Source organism: Neofelis nebulosa, chromosome 2, assembly GCF_028018385.1.
Source record: "Neofelis nebulosa isolate mNeoNeb1 chromosome 2, mNeoNeb1.pri, whole genome shotgun sequence".
Taxonomy (NCBI): domain Eukaryota; kingdom Metazoa; phylum Chordata; class Mammalia; order Carnivora; family Felidae; genus Neofelis; species Neofelis nebulosa.
The window spans coordinates 157,308,278-157,324,657 of NC_080783.1; the positions used below are offsets into that span (position 1 = coordinate 157,308,278).

The following is a 16,380-nucleotide window of genomic DNA, read 5'->3' on the forward strand; positions in this document are numbered from 1 at the left end:
AAACTGGACTATATAAAAATAAAAAAGACTTCTGTGTATCAAAGGATACAATTAACAGAATGAAAAGGCCACATACAGAGTGGGAGAAAAATTAGCAAATCATATATCTGATAATAGGTTAGTATCCAGAATATATAAATAACTCGTACAATTTAACAACAAGAAACCAAACAACCTGATTTGAAAATGGGCAAGGGATGTGAATCGACTTTTCTCCAAAGAAGATAATACAAATGCCCAACAAGAACATGAATGGATGCTCAACATCATTCATCTTTGGGAAAATGGAAACCCAAACCACAATCAGAAGTCACCTCATGCCCATAAGGATGGCTGCTATCAAAACCCCCAGAAAACAACAGGTGTTGGTGAAGATGTAGAGAAACTGGATCCCTTGCACACTTGCTGGTGGGAATGTAAAATGGTGCAGTGGCTATGGTAGGTGGTAAGTGATAGAATTATGACATGTTCCAGTAACTTCACTTCTGTATATATACAAAAGGAGTTGAAAGCAGAGTCCTGAAGAAGTATTTGTACATCCATGTTCATAGCATTATTTATAGTAGCCAAACAGCAGAAGCAACCCAAGTAACTATTGATGGATGAATGGATAAACAAAATATCTTTCAGCCTTAGAAAGGAAGGAAATTGTAACACATGCCACAACATGAATGAGCCTTGAGGATATTATGCTAAGTGAAATAGGCCAGCTACAAAAGGACAAGTCTGCCTTATTCCACTTGTGAGAGGTCCCTAGAGTAGTCAAATTCAGAGACAGAAAGTAGAATTGTGGTTGCCAGGGGCTGAGGGGAGAGAGAAACAGGGAGTTGTTATTTCATGGGTGTAGAGTTTCCATTTTGCAGGATGAAAAGACTTCTTAAGAATGAATGCACAACAATTGAACTGTACAGTTCAATAAAATTCGTTAAGATGTTAACTTAAAAAAAATTTTTTTAAATGTTTATTTTTGAGAGAGACAGAGACAGAGTGTGAACAGGGGAGGGGCAGAGAGAGGGAGAGACAGAATCCGAAACAGGCTCCAGGCTCTGAGCTATCAGCCCAGAGCCCGACACAGGGCTCGAACTCACAACCCATGAGATCGTGACCTGAGCCGAAGTCGGATGCCCAACCGACTGAGCCACCCAGGCGCCCCAGACGTTAACTTTTATGTTATGTATGTTTTACCATGATTTAAAAAAAAAAAAAAAAAGTAGAACAATCTTCCTAATTCCATTCTTTGAAAAAAGTAGTTGATTTATATTGAAGTTTGAGCTCTTAAAGTGGTTTGTTTTGTGAGAAAAAGCTCATTAGAACACTGGCTCTGAGTGCCTCCCCTGCCCCCCGCCCCATCAGGAACTACCTGGAACCACCCACTGCAGTCACAGACTCTGCCGCCCCACCTTGATGGAGGCTCTGGAGGTGAGGGAAAGCCCTGCCCGATTCACAGCCCACTCTTGCCAAGTAGGCCAGGGCATTTGTTCTTTTACTCTGGTTGCAAGGAAGAAATGTAGGAGAAGGCGAGCAATTGCCTTTAAATATTCAGATACTATCTAAGGAAGTTCAGTCAAACAGGCTTAGAAGGTCAGACTAACCCCCAGGAGACACACAAGTACAATTCACTTTAATGAACGTCACAGTGTTAGAGATGGATGGAGACGGGCCTCCAAATCTTTGTCCTACCAGCAGTTGTCACTTATCTTCCATTTGATTGTGGATAAGTCATGTAACCTCTTTGAGCTTAATTCATCACCTTTAATGTAAAGAAAATACCTCCTCTTTCTATCTTAAAAGATTCTTAATAATGTATGAAATGAAATATATATGAAAATATTTTAAAACTAGTCAAAAGAAAAATCTACATAAATATTAATTCTTGCAAGCTCTGGCATCTTTGTTTAATAAATGGGGACAACTGTCTCTCTCTTGCTTGGACTTAGAGGTGAATGTATGTAAAGCATGTAGCACAGGAGTGAGCCCAGAGTGGGTTCAATAAATGAGAGTTATGATGGGTTTTTACTTACTGTTGTTCACCTGTAAGTGGCCCTGATCCACCCACTTCACTAAGAGAGGGTGGGAGTTGAGGAGGCTGGATGGTGGGAGGCTGGAGCATTTGGTACATTTGATTCTGCCTGTCCAGCATCAATTCCCTTGCTAGCCTCTAGGGGTATCCCTATTCTTTCTTGGGTGATATCCCTTCCCTTCTTCAGTCTGTGTCCTTCAGGTATGGTGCCTGTTCTTCCTTCTCCCTTCTCATCCCTGACCTGGTCCTCCAGGATGAATCAGGATATTCCCGGATATTTCATTATATGCCCTCCCATCTTCCCCTTGGCCACAGTGATTGGTTCAGTGATGGGCTCATGACCTAATCCAGGATAACGAAACACAACCCTGGGTCTTTTGCTGCACCCACTGGAAAAGAAAAACACTTTCTGTGAGATCACTTAGATGGTGAAATATAAGCCTAGAATTCAAGAGATGGAGAAAGTCACACCATTGACGAACAAATCTGAATACATGGATCCAACCAAGTGTGAACCACTCCTGGACATTTTTGTTAATTGAGCCGATAAATCCACCACCATCACCCAACCCACCCTCCTCTTTTTTGTCATTTTGTGTTGAGCTTTTGCCATTTGTCACTAAAGGTTTGATTAACGTAATTAGGAGAGGGATAGACTTTGAATTTATCCCCCAACCTCAATGATATCCCTAATTGTCCTTCTGGGAAGATCCCCGTAACAACAGCTTACGCTACGTCCGAACTCTTCCCCTTGCTTCACTTCCTGGGGATAGCCATCAATCAGGAAGCCCTTGGTGTCACTGAGGCTGGCCAACATGGCCTCCTTCAGGAGCTCCAGAATGATGCGCTGGAGCAGAGAGAGAGAATGGTCAGCATCTGAGCTCTTTCATAGAACAATGCTAGAATCACCACCCACCTCCATCAGTCATCCCATTTGGGGAGGGAGAAAGGTTCAGATAAGATTAACAGCAGACAGCAATATACCATATTTCATCCATTCTTAATCTCACTTTCCCCCATTTTACTGCCTATGAAATTGATAGGTGTATTACAATCAGTCATAGTTTAAAAAGTTTTTTTTTTTTCTTTTTTCTGGCTGGTATAGCTATATATGAGATAACTTATTAGTTCTATTTTACTAGGGTATCTTAAAATAACAGCATCTTAGAATAAATGAAATTCATATGGCCATGAATTAGGGATAATGGAAGTTTAAAACTAAGCAAAACATGGTATAAAATGTGCTTCTCTGTTGATTTTTTTCCCAGTAAATATTCTAAAAATTTGACAGCTACTGACTTGAGAAAACTTTCTATAAATATGAAGTAGCATTTTCTAGCAGTATCACTTTTTCTGTTAAAAATTTTGATTTAACCTGTGCTTCTGAAAATGAGAGGAGAGAGATACATGCAATCTTGGGATTGGATGTAGGAAAAATGTGACCAGCTGCCCAAATGGGGGGAATTCTCTGTTCTCTGGTTCCCTGGCATCCTCTGACTTTTGTTCGGGGCTTGGGGAATACACAGCCATCACAAGGGTGGTAAGAAACTATGCCTAGGTTCTAGTGAATTAACTCCTCATGAAGTTTATATTCTAGATAGAAAGATAGATAATACTTAAAGAAATATATAATAAATAATCAGCTAGAGAGAATTGTTAAGGACAAAATTAAAGTAAGGCAAAGAGATACAAAATTCTGGAGGTGCTATTTTAGATAAGGTAGTCAGGGAAGGCCTCTTTGATAAATTGGGATATTTAAGTAGGGATCTGGACAAAGTAAAGGAGCAAACTATATTAATATATCAAGTTGAGGAAACAGCAGTGCAAAGGCCCTGAGGCAGAAACAGCCTGGCCTGTGGGAAGAATAATGGTGAGGCCAGTGGCTGGGTGTAAAATGATGTTGGAAAGGTAGCTGGAGTCCAGAGTCACAGGAAGGACTCTGGATTTCATTCTCAGTGTGGTGGGGATCCACTGGAAGCTTCTGGGAAAGGGAATAACACAATTTGACAAACATTTTAAAGAAATCCATCTGGCTGCTATGAAAAGAGTAAACTGGAGGGGGAAAAGAGTGGGGGCAAGGAGGTCTGCTAAGAGCCAACTGCAATGGTCTGTTTCCTTTCGTGAGAACCATGCTGGCTTCCAGGAGGGAAACAGACTGTAGCTCATTAAAGAGGAAGCATAAAGCTCTGTTAGCTAATAGGGACTGCATTGTACAAGCCCTAATTACAGAGCCTAGCATGGGAACTAGTAAGGCAAGGATGAATATTTTTTGATACCCATGGCACACAGCTTCCCAGAGATAGATGGTGATTTGAAAAGGAACAAAGATACATAAAAGGGAAATTTTTTACTTAAACTATCTAAGGGAGATACCAAATTTCAAGATAGTGCTATCATACCTTCCAGAACTAGACCAAAACATTATTTCCTATTTTCCAGAGGATTCCAGTTCTAGGCTTTGCAGCACCATGCAGCAAAGATTTTGAAGATTTTAACGCTAAAGTGGGGACCAGTCTTTTCTGGAAAATACGAGTTAGGCTAACAATCAGGGAGCTGGAAGAGTAACAAGGTAGGAGGAACCTGGGCCTGGACAACATGGTCTGACTGACAGGTCTCTGCTGTAGACCCACCACCTGCCTCTGGACTGTTACATCAGGGAGAAATAAAATGTAGCTGTTGGCGTGTGGGCTTCTTTTTTCCAGCAGCTTAGACTAGCTGCAACACTCCAAAATCCCTCGCCAGCCAGGAAAGGTAGCTGTCACTTACTGAGGGCACCAGGTCTCCACGTTCCATGATATCTCTGATCAATTTGCTTCTTTCAGATTCTGATGACAGCTCATTACGCAGGAGCTCACCAGTCGAGAGATGTGTAAATCCGTATTTTTCCACCAGCTTTTCACACTGTGTGCCTTTGCCAGAGCCTGGGCCACCTAGAAAAGAAGTCATGTATCAGACACCCATCCCAAGCCGCCATGGTGAACAAGCCTCAGCACTTCATTCACCAAGCATGTACTGAGTTCTTATGAGTTATAGGGAGCGGTGGACTATGGAGAATGGGATACAGTCCTTGCCCTCAAAGAGCCTGTTGTCTGGGGCAGGGGCAGATGTTATCCACCAACAATAAGCAGTTACTATAGGTGATCTAGTGGGGAGAGTTCAGGCTGCTCTAGGGCACAGGGGAGGGGTGCAAGACTCTGTTTTGGTAGAGATGAAGGAGAAGTTTCCTGGGGAACTGAATATGCTCATGTGCAAAACACTGACCATGGTGCCTGGTACAAAAGTGGGTGGGCAATAGATGCTAGCTATTAATTTTTAAAATACATTGTTTTCATTTTCAAACAATCCCAAATGTACAGGAGAGTTATCAGGAGAGAACAAAGAACTTTCTGAAACATTTGAGAATAAGTTGCCATTCTAATTGCTGCCTCATCACTACAGAACACTTCAGTTTCATCTCCTCTAAACAAGGAGCCAAGCATATCCTTCTACATTACTACCTCTTCAGAACCCATTCATATTTCAGTGGAATTGTTCCAATAATGTTCTTTGAAGTCAATGGGTCAAGTTCAGAATCATGCACTGCTTTTAGTTATCATGCCCTTCTGGTCTCCTGTATGGAACAGATTTCTTCATGTTTCCTTGATACTTTTGAAGATTATATTTATTTTGTAGAATGTCCCTCAATATGATTTTCTTCCTGCTGTTTTCTGAATATTATTCTGAGTATCAGCCATATTCCTTTGATGAGCATTACACCTTCGACTCTTTTCCCTGCTTCCCCTGCCCCAAGTTCAACCAGTTGCTAAGTTGTAAGATTTTACATCCAAAATTAATAGCTAACCTTTGCCAGGAGTTTACTGCACTCACTGTTCTACGCATTTTAAAGATTTTATTTTATTTTATTTTATTTTATTTTATTTTATTTTATTTTGAGAGAGAGAGAGAGAGGGAGAGAGAGAGAACATGTGCACGCCAGTGGGAGAGGGACAGAGGTGAGGGAAAGAGAGAGAATCTTAAGCAGGCTCCATGCTCAACACAGAGCCTGATGTGGGGTTTGATTCCATGACCGTGAGATCATGACCTGAGCCCAAATCAAGAGTCAGACACTTAACTGACTGAGCCACCCAGGTGCCCACTAAACATTTTATATGTATTAATTTAAAATAATCTTAGAAGGCAGGCACTATTATCCCCATTTTACATATGGGAAAGCAGAGACACAGAGAATAAACTCAACTATAATAAACCGCATGGCCAGTATGTACCAAGTCAAGGATGTGAAGCCTAGACTCTGGCTCTCAGAAGCGTTTTCCTCTTTTCTTCCCCACTGACCACGCTTGCCTGTGGTATGAGCAGGTCCTTATGCTCTGGGACTGTGGCAGTCATTCCACCTCTGCATGGAGGAGAGGTGAGGCTCTGGAGTCTAGCAGACCTGCTAGAAAAAGACCTGCTATCCTGAAAAGCATGGGCACTTCCCAGCTCCACTGCATTCAATGGCTTCCCATTCTGCGCAGGACAAGATCCAAACTCCTTAGAGTAGTATTTCAGCCTTCAAGAATCTAGTTTAACCTCTCCAACTTTTTTTCTCCATTTCTTATCTTTGTCCAATACTGTTATGTCCAGCTGCATACTGTCTCTTCAACAAGACATACTTTTCCAGGCCACCATGCTTTGCTCTCCCAGGTCCTCAGCCTGGAACGCCCTTCCTTCCTCCTCTAACTATTGAGGTCCTCTTAGACCTGGATCAAATGCTTGCCCCTTCTGCCAGGAATTAGACCTCTCGCCCTCACCTCTGTGGGAGTGAGTGGTTTAAATAGCACTTGGATGCCCTCAGCCTGTCCACCACTTGGTCTCCAGGTCCCTCACTAGGTTCCTAACCTTGCACACAGTAGGTGCCCTGTAAGTGTCTGATGAACTGAAGTTTCATAGTAGGTGCTCTGTAAGTGCCTGATGAACTGAAGTTTTTCCTGATAGAGGTGATATTGAACATTAAAATGCAAAACACAACTGAGATGGTAAAGGTAGTGAGGATTTAGGACTTGTTTGGCAGTTTTCCTGGTCCACTTCTCTTCATCTTCAAAAACCCTTTCTCAGGACACTTGGCAACTTCCCTCTTGGGGGACCTTAGCTGTTGTTCCTTGCTAGTGAAAGGACCTTTCCTTCTCTCTCTTTTGCCTTTACAGAAAATAAAGGAAAGATCCATGTTTTCTATCTTCGGCTCACCTCATAGCTGCTGTAAGCCAAGTGGGGAGGGTTCAGACACCTCACAGCATTGTCATGGATGTGCTAGATGTGACAGGAAAACAGCAATTACAGAGGCTCATAAAAATAATGTGGACCGCCAGAGTGGCCAAAATTAACAAATCAGGAGACTATAGATGCTGGAGAGGATGTGGAGAAATGGGAACCCTCTTGCACTGTTGGTGGGAATGCAAACTGGTGCAGCCACTCTGCAAAACAGTGTGGAGGTTCCTCAGAAAATTAAAAATAGACCTACCCTATGACCCAGAGTAGCACTGCTAGGAATTTACCCAAGGGATACAGGAGTACTGATGCATAGGGCACTTGTACCCCAATGTTTACAGCAGCACTCTCAACAATAGCCAAATTGTGGAAAAAGCCTAAATGTCCATCAACTGATGAATGGATAAAGAAATTGTGGTTTATATACACAGTGGAGTACTACGTGGCAATGAGAAAGAATGAAATATGGCCCTTTGTAGCAGCGTGGATGGAACTGGAGAGTGTGATGCTAAGTGAAATAAGCCATACAGAGAAAGACAGATACCATATGTTTTCACTCTTATGTGGATCCTGAGAAACTTAACAGAAACCCATGGTGGAGGGGAAGGAAAAAAAAATGAGGTTAGAGTGGGAGAGAGCCAAAACATAAGAGACTCTTAAAAACTGAGAACAAACAGAGGGTAGATGGGGGGTGGGAAGGAGGGAAGGGTAGGTGATGGGCATTGAATAGGGCATCTTTTGGGATGAGCACTGGGTGTTGTATGGAAACCAATTTGACAATAAATTTCATATATTAAAAAAAAAAAAATAATGTGGACCACTTAGCAGGAGCAGTCAGTCGCCAGCCAAGGCTACATTTGCTCTGAGCACTAGGATTCCTCTCCTGAGATCACAGAAACGGAGGGAGAGTGTGGCAACAAGAGATGGCCACTCAGACAAGAAGTGCTTCCAGATAGATGAGCGAGGAGGACAAGGGGCTGAGCTCCCACAGAAGCCTCCAGGGCTTCCGTGGCCGGATTTACCTAGAAACGCTTTTCCTGGGATGGCTGGAAGCCGGTCATGTGGAAAAGGTATTTTCGGACTCCGCTTGCAAGGCAAAAAATGCTGTGTTCTAGTGATTTTCTTCCTTCAGCATCCCACTAATATGACTATTATAGTTTTTGTTTCTCTAAAATATTATTTAATAAATTTTGACACAAAGGCAATTAAAAATCTTCAGCTTAAATTGACAACAGCTGTGTGTTTAGCAGCAGCCACTGCCCCAGTTAGGAGCCCTTTGTGGAACAACAGCTGCAAATTCTCAGCATTCTTTGGCCAAATGGTGCAGACACGGTGGAATTTTAAGTAATCTACACAATGCCTCGATTCTTCCCATGGCTCCGAACTGGAGAACAAAGTGATTTTTATCACTGCAGCAAAGGCACAAAAGCTGCTAGGAGAAATATGAATGTTCATACAATGTCACTTACAGGTCTTCGAGGCCTTAACTTACGACTTTTAAATAAAAAACAACGGGGTCTTGATATCATCCCTCCGGGATAATCTGTTATAAAAATCTCTTCAGGTGCCACATATCAGAACCAGTGGGCTGTGTTCTCTGGTGACAAGATGACTGACAGCAGACAAGGAGCTGTCACATTTCCTGTCATCTCCCTGACTTTTAGTGTATCATTACTCGAGGTTCACACCCCCGAGCTAACCCATGCACAACACCGTGTGGGGTCATCCCCGAAGAGTCTGCAATAGGAGGCTCCATTCTGAAGGGGTCGTCAACGCTTCACAAGAAAAAGGAGTTGAGACATCTTGATTCTCAACCTCCAATGTAATTGAACATTTTTTCCACACGAGGCTTACGGTGCTCGTTGTACAAGCGGAAATACTGTGAACTCTCACTTCACAGCTCAGTCCCATCTCCCCCTGCGGTCCTGACAGCGCCACACAGCAGGGGGCCCGAGCAGAAGAGCAGCCACCCCGGGGGGTGCAGGTCTGTATTCTCACTCAAGCTCTCTCTTTGGTCCCTGTTTTTCTTGGAGATGGACTGGAAACCCCTCCCCACGTCCACCTGGGCCACCTCCTCCCACCCCCCCCCCCCCACACACTTTTTATCTCCTGGAGCAAGCCTCTCTTAGGAGGCACCTCCCACATTCATCAGCTCACTTCTCTTTTAAGAGATGACTCCTGGATTCATTGGCTGGATTCTGCAAGAGAAGACCCACCTCCAAAGCAAGTATCACAAGGGTGCTTGGCCTCAGGATGGGATGGCTAGGATGCTGTGCTGTAGCACATTCTGGGCTCCAAAAGAAAAGACCGAACAAATCATATGTCAGATTGAACTCCCAGTCCAAACAAATGCAAGCACGAAAGCTTCTAGTACACTTCTATTTATTATTATTATTAGAGAGGGGGGGGGCGCAAGTGAGCGAGGGTGGAGAGACAGAAGGAGAGAGAAACCCACGAGGGGCAGAGAAAGAGAGAGAGAGAGAGAGGCAGGGCTCACCCGAAGCAGGGTGCTTGTGTTCACCTGAAGTGGGGTTTGAGCTCACCCAACGTGGGATTCGAACTCACAAACCGTGAGATCATGACCTGAGCCAAAGTCAGATGCTTAATCAACTGAGCCACTCAGGCACCCTACACTTTTATTTTTAAATATTTCAAATAGCAATGGCATACAGCAGTTAATAATGTCCTTTGTTGACATTTTACTGTGGGATGCCGCCTGGAATTAAGCCTGTTACTACAGCTCTTCATTTGACTAACATCTGAGGGGCAGCTAGTATAGGTCAGATGCCGTGCTAAGCTTTGAAAATAAAAAGACTCAGAGGCCCTGTCCTTTCCGTCAGAGACCTCGCTGTCTAATAATGGGAGGATGGCAAGTGGACCCGGCGTCACAGCTGTGAGGCAGGCGTATGAGCCGGGCCTCTAAAGACTGTTGCACAAACACTGGGAGGGACTCCTGGCCCAGGCAGGAATTAATGAGCATGTGCGATTGCCTTCACTGACATAGGGGAAATGTGGAAAATGTGGACAAGAAGAGCATTACGGGTGAGCCTGGTATCTTCAGTACGGCAGTTTGGAGTGTGAGTGGGTCCTGCAGGGAATGGCAGGAGAGAAAGGAGAGTGATGCAGGGAAGGGCACAGGGCAGGCGAATCTGGCAGTAAGACCTGGCTCTGCCACTTACTAATTGTGTGGATACAAGTGAGTCTAAAATTCTCTGAGCCTTAGTTTCTTCATCTATAAAATGAAATTAGAGCAAACTCTCTGCCTCATTCTCCCTTAGAGCCTCCTTCCTCTTTCTCTCCCATACCTGACCAGTTGTCAAGCAACTTTGAAAAGTTGTGTCTACATTTGAAAAGTCTCTGAAATCAGTCCCTTCGTCCCATATCTCATTAAAAACTTCCCTTGTTCCCATCTCTCTGCCAAAAAAACCTGGAGCTTGGTAAAGGCTACATGTAATAAGGGATGGTTACTCATCCTGCTAGTTCTTCCTGGGTGTCATCTGCATACTGAGGTTTGAATTAAATACAATCTAACAAGTTTGGGGATTAGCCATCACCTTGAGATGTCCAGACCACTTGCAGGTAATTAATATATATATATTAGCATGTGTGTTTATACACACACACACACACACACACACACACACACACACACAGGTATCTGGTTAAGAAAACTCACAGTTTGTTTTCTCTAAGGAGCAGCAGAGAGGATAGCATTCTTTGGGTTCTAATTTTCCAATTGTCAATAGCAAAGCTTTCCAGGCCTTAAGCCCATCCCACCCCAGCCTCAGCATTCTTTTTTTTTTTTTTTTTTTTTTTAAATTTTTTTTTTTTTTAATGTTTTTTATTTATTTTTGGGACAGAGACAGAGCATGAACGGGGGAGGGGCAGAGAGAGAGGGAGACACAGAATCGGAAACAGGCTCCAGGCTCCGAGCCATCAGCCCAGAGCCTGACGCGGGGCTCGAACTCACGGACCGCGAGATCGTGACCTGGCTGAAGTCGGACGCTTAACCGACTGCGCCACCCAGGCGCCCCATCCTCAGCATTCTTTAAACGTCTTCATCACCAGTGACCAGCATTGCTGACTGAATTTTAGCTCCCTATTGATCTGGTGGAAACGGAGAGTTTCTTATCACTTGGGTCTATCCTTCTACTCTGCTCATATCTTTCTGTCCATTTTTCTTTCCCCTTGATCCACTTCTCAACTTGTTCTCTGCCTTCTTTGTGACCTCATTGAGTTGGTCCATTCCCTTTGGGCCTTTACCTTCACAGTCAGCTGGACACCAGGCCCTTTCTAGTAGCTATGAGTCCCTTGCCCCATTGAATTCTGTTGTGGCTTCCATGAGAACCACCAACTAGTCTCTGCCCAACCCACCATTTGCTTTATTTGATCTACTCTGGGTTGCTTAAGACCATCAGAAAACCCAGCCAACTGGGTCATGCTATCTAACTTCATAATAGCTTCTAATGCTTCTGGGTAAATAGATTCCTCTTTTGCTGATACCAAATAGAATGTCCATGGATGGATTCTATTATGTCCCCATTGTCCTCAAATCTTCAAACACATTCTTCAAACATATTCTTACTCTTACAAGTATTTTTTTAAACATTTTTATTTATTATTGAGAGACAGAGCATGAGCATGGGAGGGGCAGAGAGAGGGGGAGACACAGAATCTGAAGCAGGCTCCAGGCTCTGAGCTGGCAGCACAGGGCCCGACACAGGGCTTGAACTCACAAACTGTGAGATCATGACCTGAGCCAAAGTGAGATGCTTAACTTATTGAGCCACCCAGGTGGTCTCCTTACAAGTATTTAAAAAAAAAAAAAAATTTATTTATTTTTGAAGAGAGAGAAAGAGTGCAAGCAGGGGAGGGGCAGAGAGAGAGAGAGAGAGAGAGAGAGATAGAGAGAGAGAGAGAGAGGAAGAGAGAATCCCAAGCAGGTTCCATGCTGTCAGCACAGAGCCTGATGTGGGGCTTGAACCCACGAACCTTGAGATCATGACCTGACCCAAAATCAAGAGTCAGATGCTTAACTGACTGAGCCATGCAGGAGCCCCTTCTTACAAGTATTTTTAACTCTCCTGTTCATTACAAAGGTGAAGCTTATCTTCTTTTCTTAACATTTTCAAAACATATCTTTTGTTCTCCATTCCTCCTTTCTTTTGTTTGGAAGACTATTTCATACAACTATTTAGCTGATGGCTAACTTCTCTGCTTTGGCTACCCATTTAGCACCTTGGCATTTTCCTTAACAGCACTTTTCACAGCATAATGATTCTCTCTCTCATCTATCTACCTGCCATTTATTTAAGCCTGTCTTCCATATTTGACTCTATGGTTCACAAACATGGGCTATGGGTATATTTTGCTCACTATGGTGCCCGAACACAATGCCTGAATCATAATAGACACTTCATAATCATGGCTGAAAGAACAAATTGTTTCTATTTATTTTTTATTTTATTTTAATCCCAGTATTGTTAACATAAAGTGTTATGTTAGTTTCAGATGTACAATATAGTGATTCAACAATTCCACAAATCATCCAGTGCTTGTCATGACAAATGTACTCCTTAATCCCCATCGCCTATTTCACCCATCCCACCCTCGACATACACATAAATTATTTAATGATGAAAGGCTCCCCTCCTGCCTGCTCCAAGAACTTGCTCCTCTTTCCTGTCCACTGTAAATGTATTCCTCTCAGTTGGCACCATCTTGTCTCTCTTCTGTGTAACAATAGGCTCGTTTCTTCCCAATCCAAATGAAAATATTTCTACTATTGCCTGCATCCTCTAGTTATTTTTATATCCTTTCCTATTTTTTCAGTATCCTAAAACTGCCCGTTTCCATTTCCCTCTCTTTTACTGACTCCCTGTCCTCTTGCATACCACCCTCCTACTCTGTCACTCTCTGAAGTTGACCTTTTATAGTTCAACAGTGATTGCATAATTGTCATATCATTTAATGATCTTCCCCTAGTCTTTACTACTTTTGACCCTTTAGTAGCATTTAACACCATTGATAAACATCCTGAAATTCACTCTTCCCGTGGCCTCCAGGACACAAAGTTTGCCCACATTCTCTTCCTTCCTCTGCCAGGCTGAAGCTCACAGAAAGTAGAAAGTGCTTTATTTTTATTGGTATCTCCACAGAGCTTTGCATGGTATCACAGGCAATTGTGAAAGAGGGCCAATGACTAGGAGCCTTATGGTCCCATAAAAGTGACAACTCTATTTCCTTTCATGTAAAAGGAACACTGGACCAAAGGCCTCAACTTCCAGGTTTATATCTCATACCTTTACCTAGTCAGATGACTTTGGCCAAGTCACTTACCCTCTTGGACTTCAACCTCGTTAATTACAAATTAGGAAACAGCACTTTTATATTGTGATACTATTTTAACATCTTTGAAGATGGGTAGTCCTCACAGTTATAGCTTGTGAAGGTATCAAACATCTTTTGCAAATCAAACTATTCTGTTTTTATATAGTCATCAGAATTGTTAAAAAAAATCTATTAGATTTCTATCCCTTGAAGTATTTCTTTCTCCCTAAGTGAAAATGTGCTCCGAGGTTGGGTTTAGGTTTTGTGACTGAGTGATTCCTTTCACAGAAAAGCCATCATTCCATCAGATCATGAACTGACTGTGCCCTAGGAATGATCTCCAAACACTGTTGGCCTATGAGTCACTTTCAATATTCAGTATTCAGGATGAGCTGTATCACCATGCTGAGTTTCACCAGGCTGTTGCTGAGAACACTCTGTCTGACTAAAAGCAATTAAGAAAAATAGATCCTTATCCTCTAAGACAACATCTCTATTAGTTCTGAAATGCACTGCTGCTTCAGGCTATTTGGTGAATAGGATAAGATATGCCAGTGATAGGGTCAACTGCAGGTTATATGGAAGAACTTTACATGTGACTGTGAACTTCTTGATGGCAGGCACTGTGCCTTATGTATCAGTGCATGGTGTATAGGGGTAGTTGTTAGATTGGTGAATGAATGAATAAATTGATGGTAAACAATCTGTGAGTTTCAAGGAGAAGGAGGTAGCCCTGTACATGACATTAGGAGTTAGGAGACTTTGGTTCTAGGCCATTCCTGCATTGAACTAGCTGAGTGATCCTGGGAGATCTTGGGAGATTTTGCCTCTTTGAATGCTAGCTTCCTTGTCTTTGAATTGAAGAGTCTGGATTAAATTAATTTTTTTTTTCTTTCTCTATGTGTGTTTTAATACTCCTCCTTAATATCCAAACTTCCTGTCCAAGGTGCTCCTCCCTGAGGAAGGATAATTTGTCCCCACTGTTTTGAACTTAAGAGTTCCCAAGTGTTTTGGCCAATGAAATGTGGAGAGAGGTGGATGTGCATCATATTTAGACAGAGGTTTTTATAGCCAGTACATGGTTTTCTATGTTTTTTGTTCCTTTTCCATGAAACTATCAATGTTTCAGATAGTAGGGGTTACCAGAGTGAAGCCTAGTCAACTGCTGATGAACATGTAGCATTGGTCCAGAACAAGAACAAGAAGAGGAAGAGGAGAAAGAAGAAACATCTTTGTTGTTCTATACTACAGAGATTTTTAGTTGGGCTTAACAGCATAACCTCGCTTCTTCTGACTGATGCTTTCCCAAATTTGACTGTGTAGCAGAATCACCTAGGGTATTGAAAACATTCCTGTATCAGTAGGTCTGTGAACCACTGGGGTTGAAGCCTGGGAAATTATAGTTTTAGAAAGTTCTCCAGGGAAAGCATAAAGATATCTGCAACTTACTTTGAAATGTGTAAGAAAAAAAAAGACATTGATGGCTGGGCAAAGGGATGGCTAGAAGGACAGATATGTGATAGAACAAGTTACAGTAAAATGTTACTGGCAGAAATTAGGTGGTGGTTGTACAAGTGTTCACTGTAACATTCTTTCAGCTTTGTTGAATGTTTGAAATATTTTCATAATAAAACAAGATGATATTTAAAAAATTCCCCAAGTGATTCTGATGATTAACCCAATCTGGAATTTCTAGACTAGATAGTCTTGAAGGAAATTTGCTGTGAACTCCCCAGTGGTCGCTGCATTGACTCTTGGTTGATCTTTCCTTTAATATTTACAGTGAAATAATGCTGACATAATGGTTCTATTGTGAATGAAGGCTTGTTACAATCACTAATAAAAATCACTAATAAAAATCCTTGTCAATAGCAGGGCCAACCTCTCTCTTGCAGATGAAGGGAACTTTTGTTTTCTCAGCATCAAGACCGAGAGAACAGAAGGGGGACTGTGGCCTATTTTGTACCAATGAAATGGTTCAGAGACAGACATGTTTGAGAAGTCACTGCAGACTATTCAGATAAAGGTGTCTGGTTTACAGTGCTTTTGGCTTGATATTTGATCTAGTGGGTATCTGTTCCTTTCTTTTTTGATAGTTTTATTTATTTTTTATTATTTTCTTAATATATGAAATCTATTGTCAAATTGGTTTCCATACAACACCCAGTGCTCATCCCAAAAGATGCCCTTTTCGATACCCATCACTTACCCTCCCCCATCAACCCTCCCACCCCCATCAACCCTCAGTTTGTTCTCAGTTTTTAAGAGTCTCTTATGCTTTGGCTCTGTCTAGTGGGTATCTGTTCTATTAGTATTCTTTTTTAATGTTTAGGAATCACTACCTTGGTGCATGCTATTTCCTCTCACCCAAAACTTGAACCTTCCTTGTCTTGTCTCTTTGGAAGAGCTAGAGTCATTTAATCCTTATAATAGCTATTTGAAGTAAATGTTATTTATAACCTTATTGTACAGGTTAAACATATTTGCCCAAGGTCCCCCTGTGCCTTGGTAACTGCTAAGCTCTACAGTCTCTCATATGTAAGGCCACTCTGGAAATCAGATAGACTTTGCTGTTCAGAAATACACCACACAGTGTTTACTTAACCAGAAGCTAGGCTTCCATAATGGCCCCATAGGGTTGCCAGTTGACGTCCAGTTAATTATTGCATCAAACATGCTCACACTAAACCCTATCACTGTTTATCTAAAATTCAAATTTAACTAGTTGTTTTGTATTTTAATTTGTTAAAACTAGCAACCTTATCAGCCCCACCACTTATTAACCT

The 16,380-nt window shown here is 42.2% G+C and overlaps 1 protein-coding gene across 3 annotated transcripts in view; it reads right to left on the reverse strand.

The window, feature by feature from the left end:
* Positions 1–16,380, reverse strand: part of AK5 (adenylate kinase 5) — a 264,187-nt gene that overhangs the window by 38,113 nt on the left and 209,694 nt on the right. For all 3 annotated transcript variants that reach the window (XM_058716927.1, XM_058716926.1, XM_058716924.1), the window contains 2 exons: positions 4,787–4,950; positions 2,751–2,867 (listed from right to left, as the gene is read on the reverse strand). In XM_058716927.1, the coding sequence (XP_058572910.1) occupies positions 2,751–2,867; positions 4,787–4,950 (281 nt within the window). The remainder of the gene's footprint in view (positions 1–2,750; positions 2,868–4,786; positions 4,951–16,380) is intronic.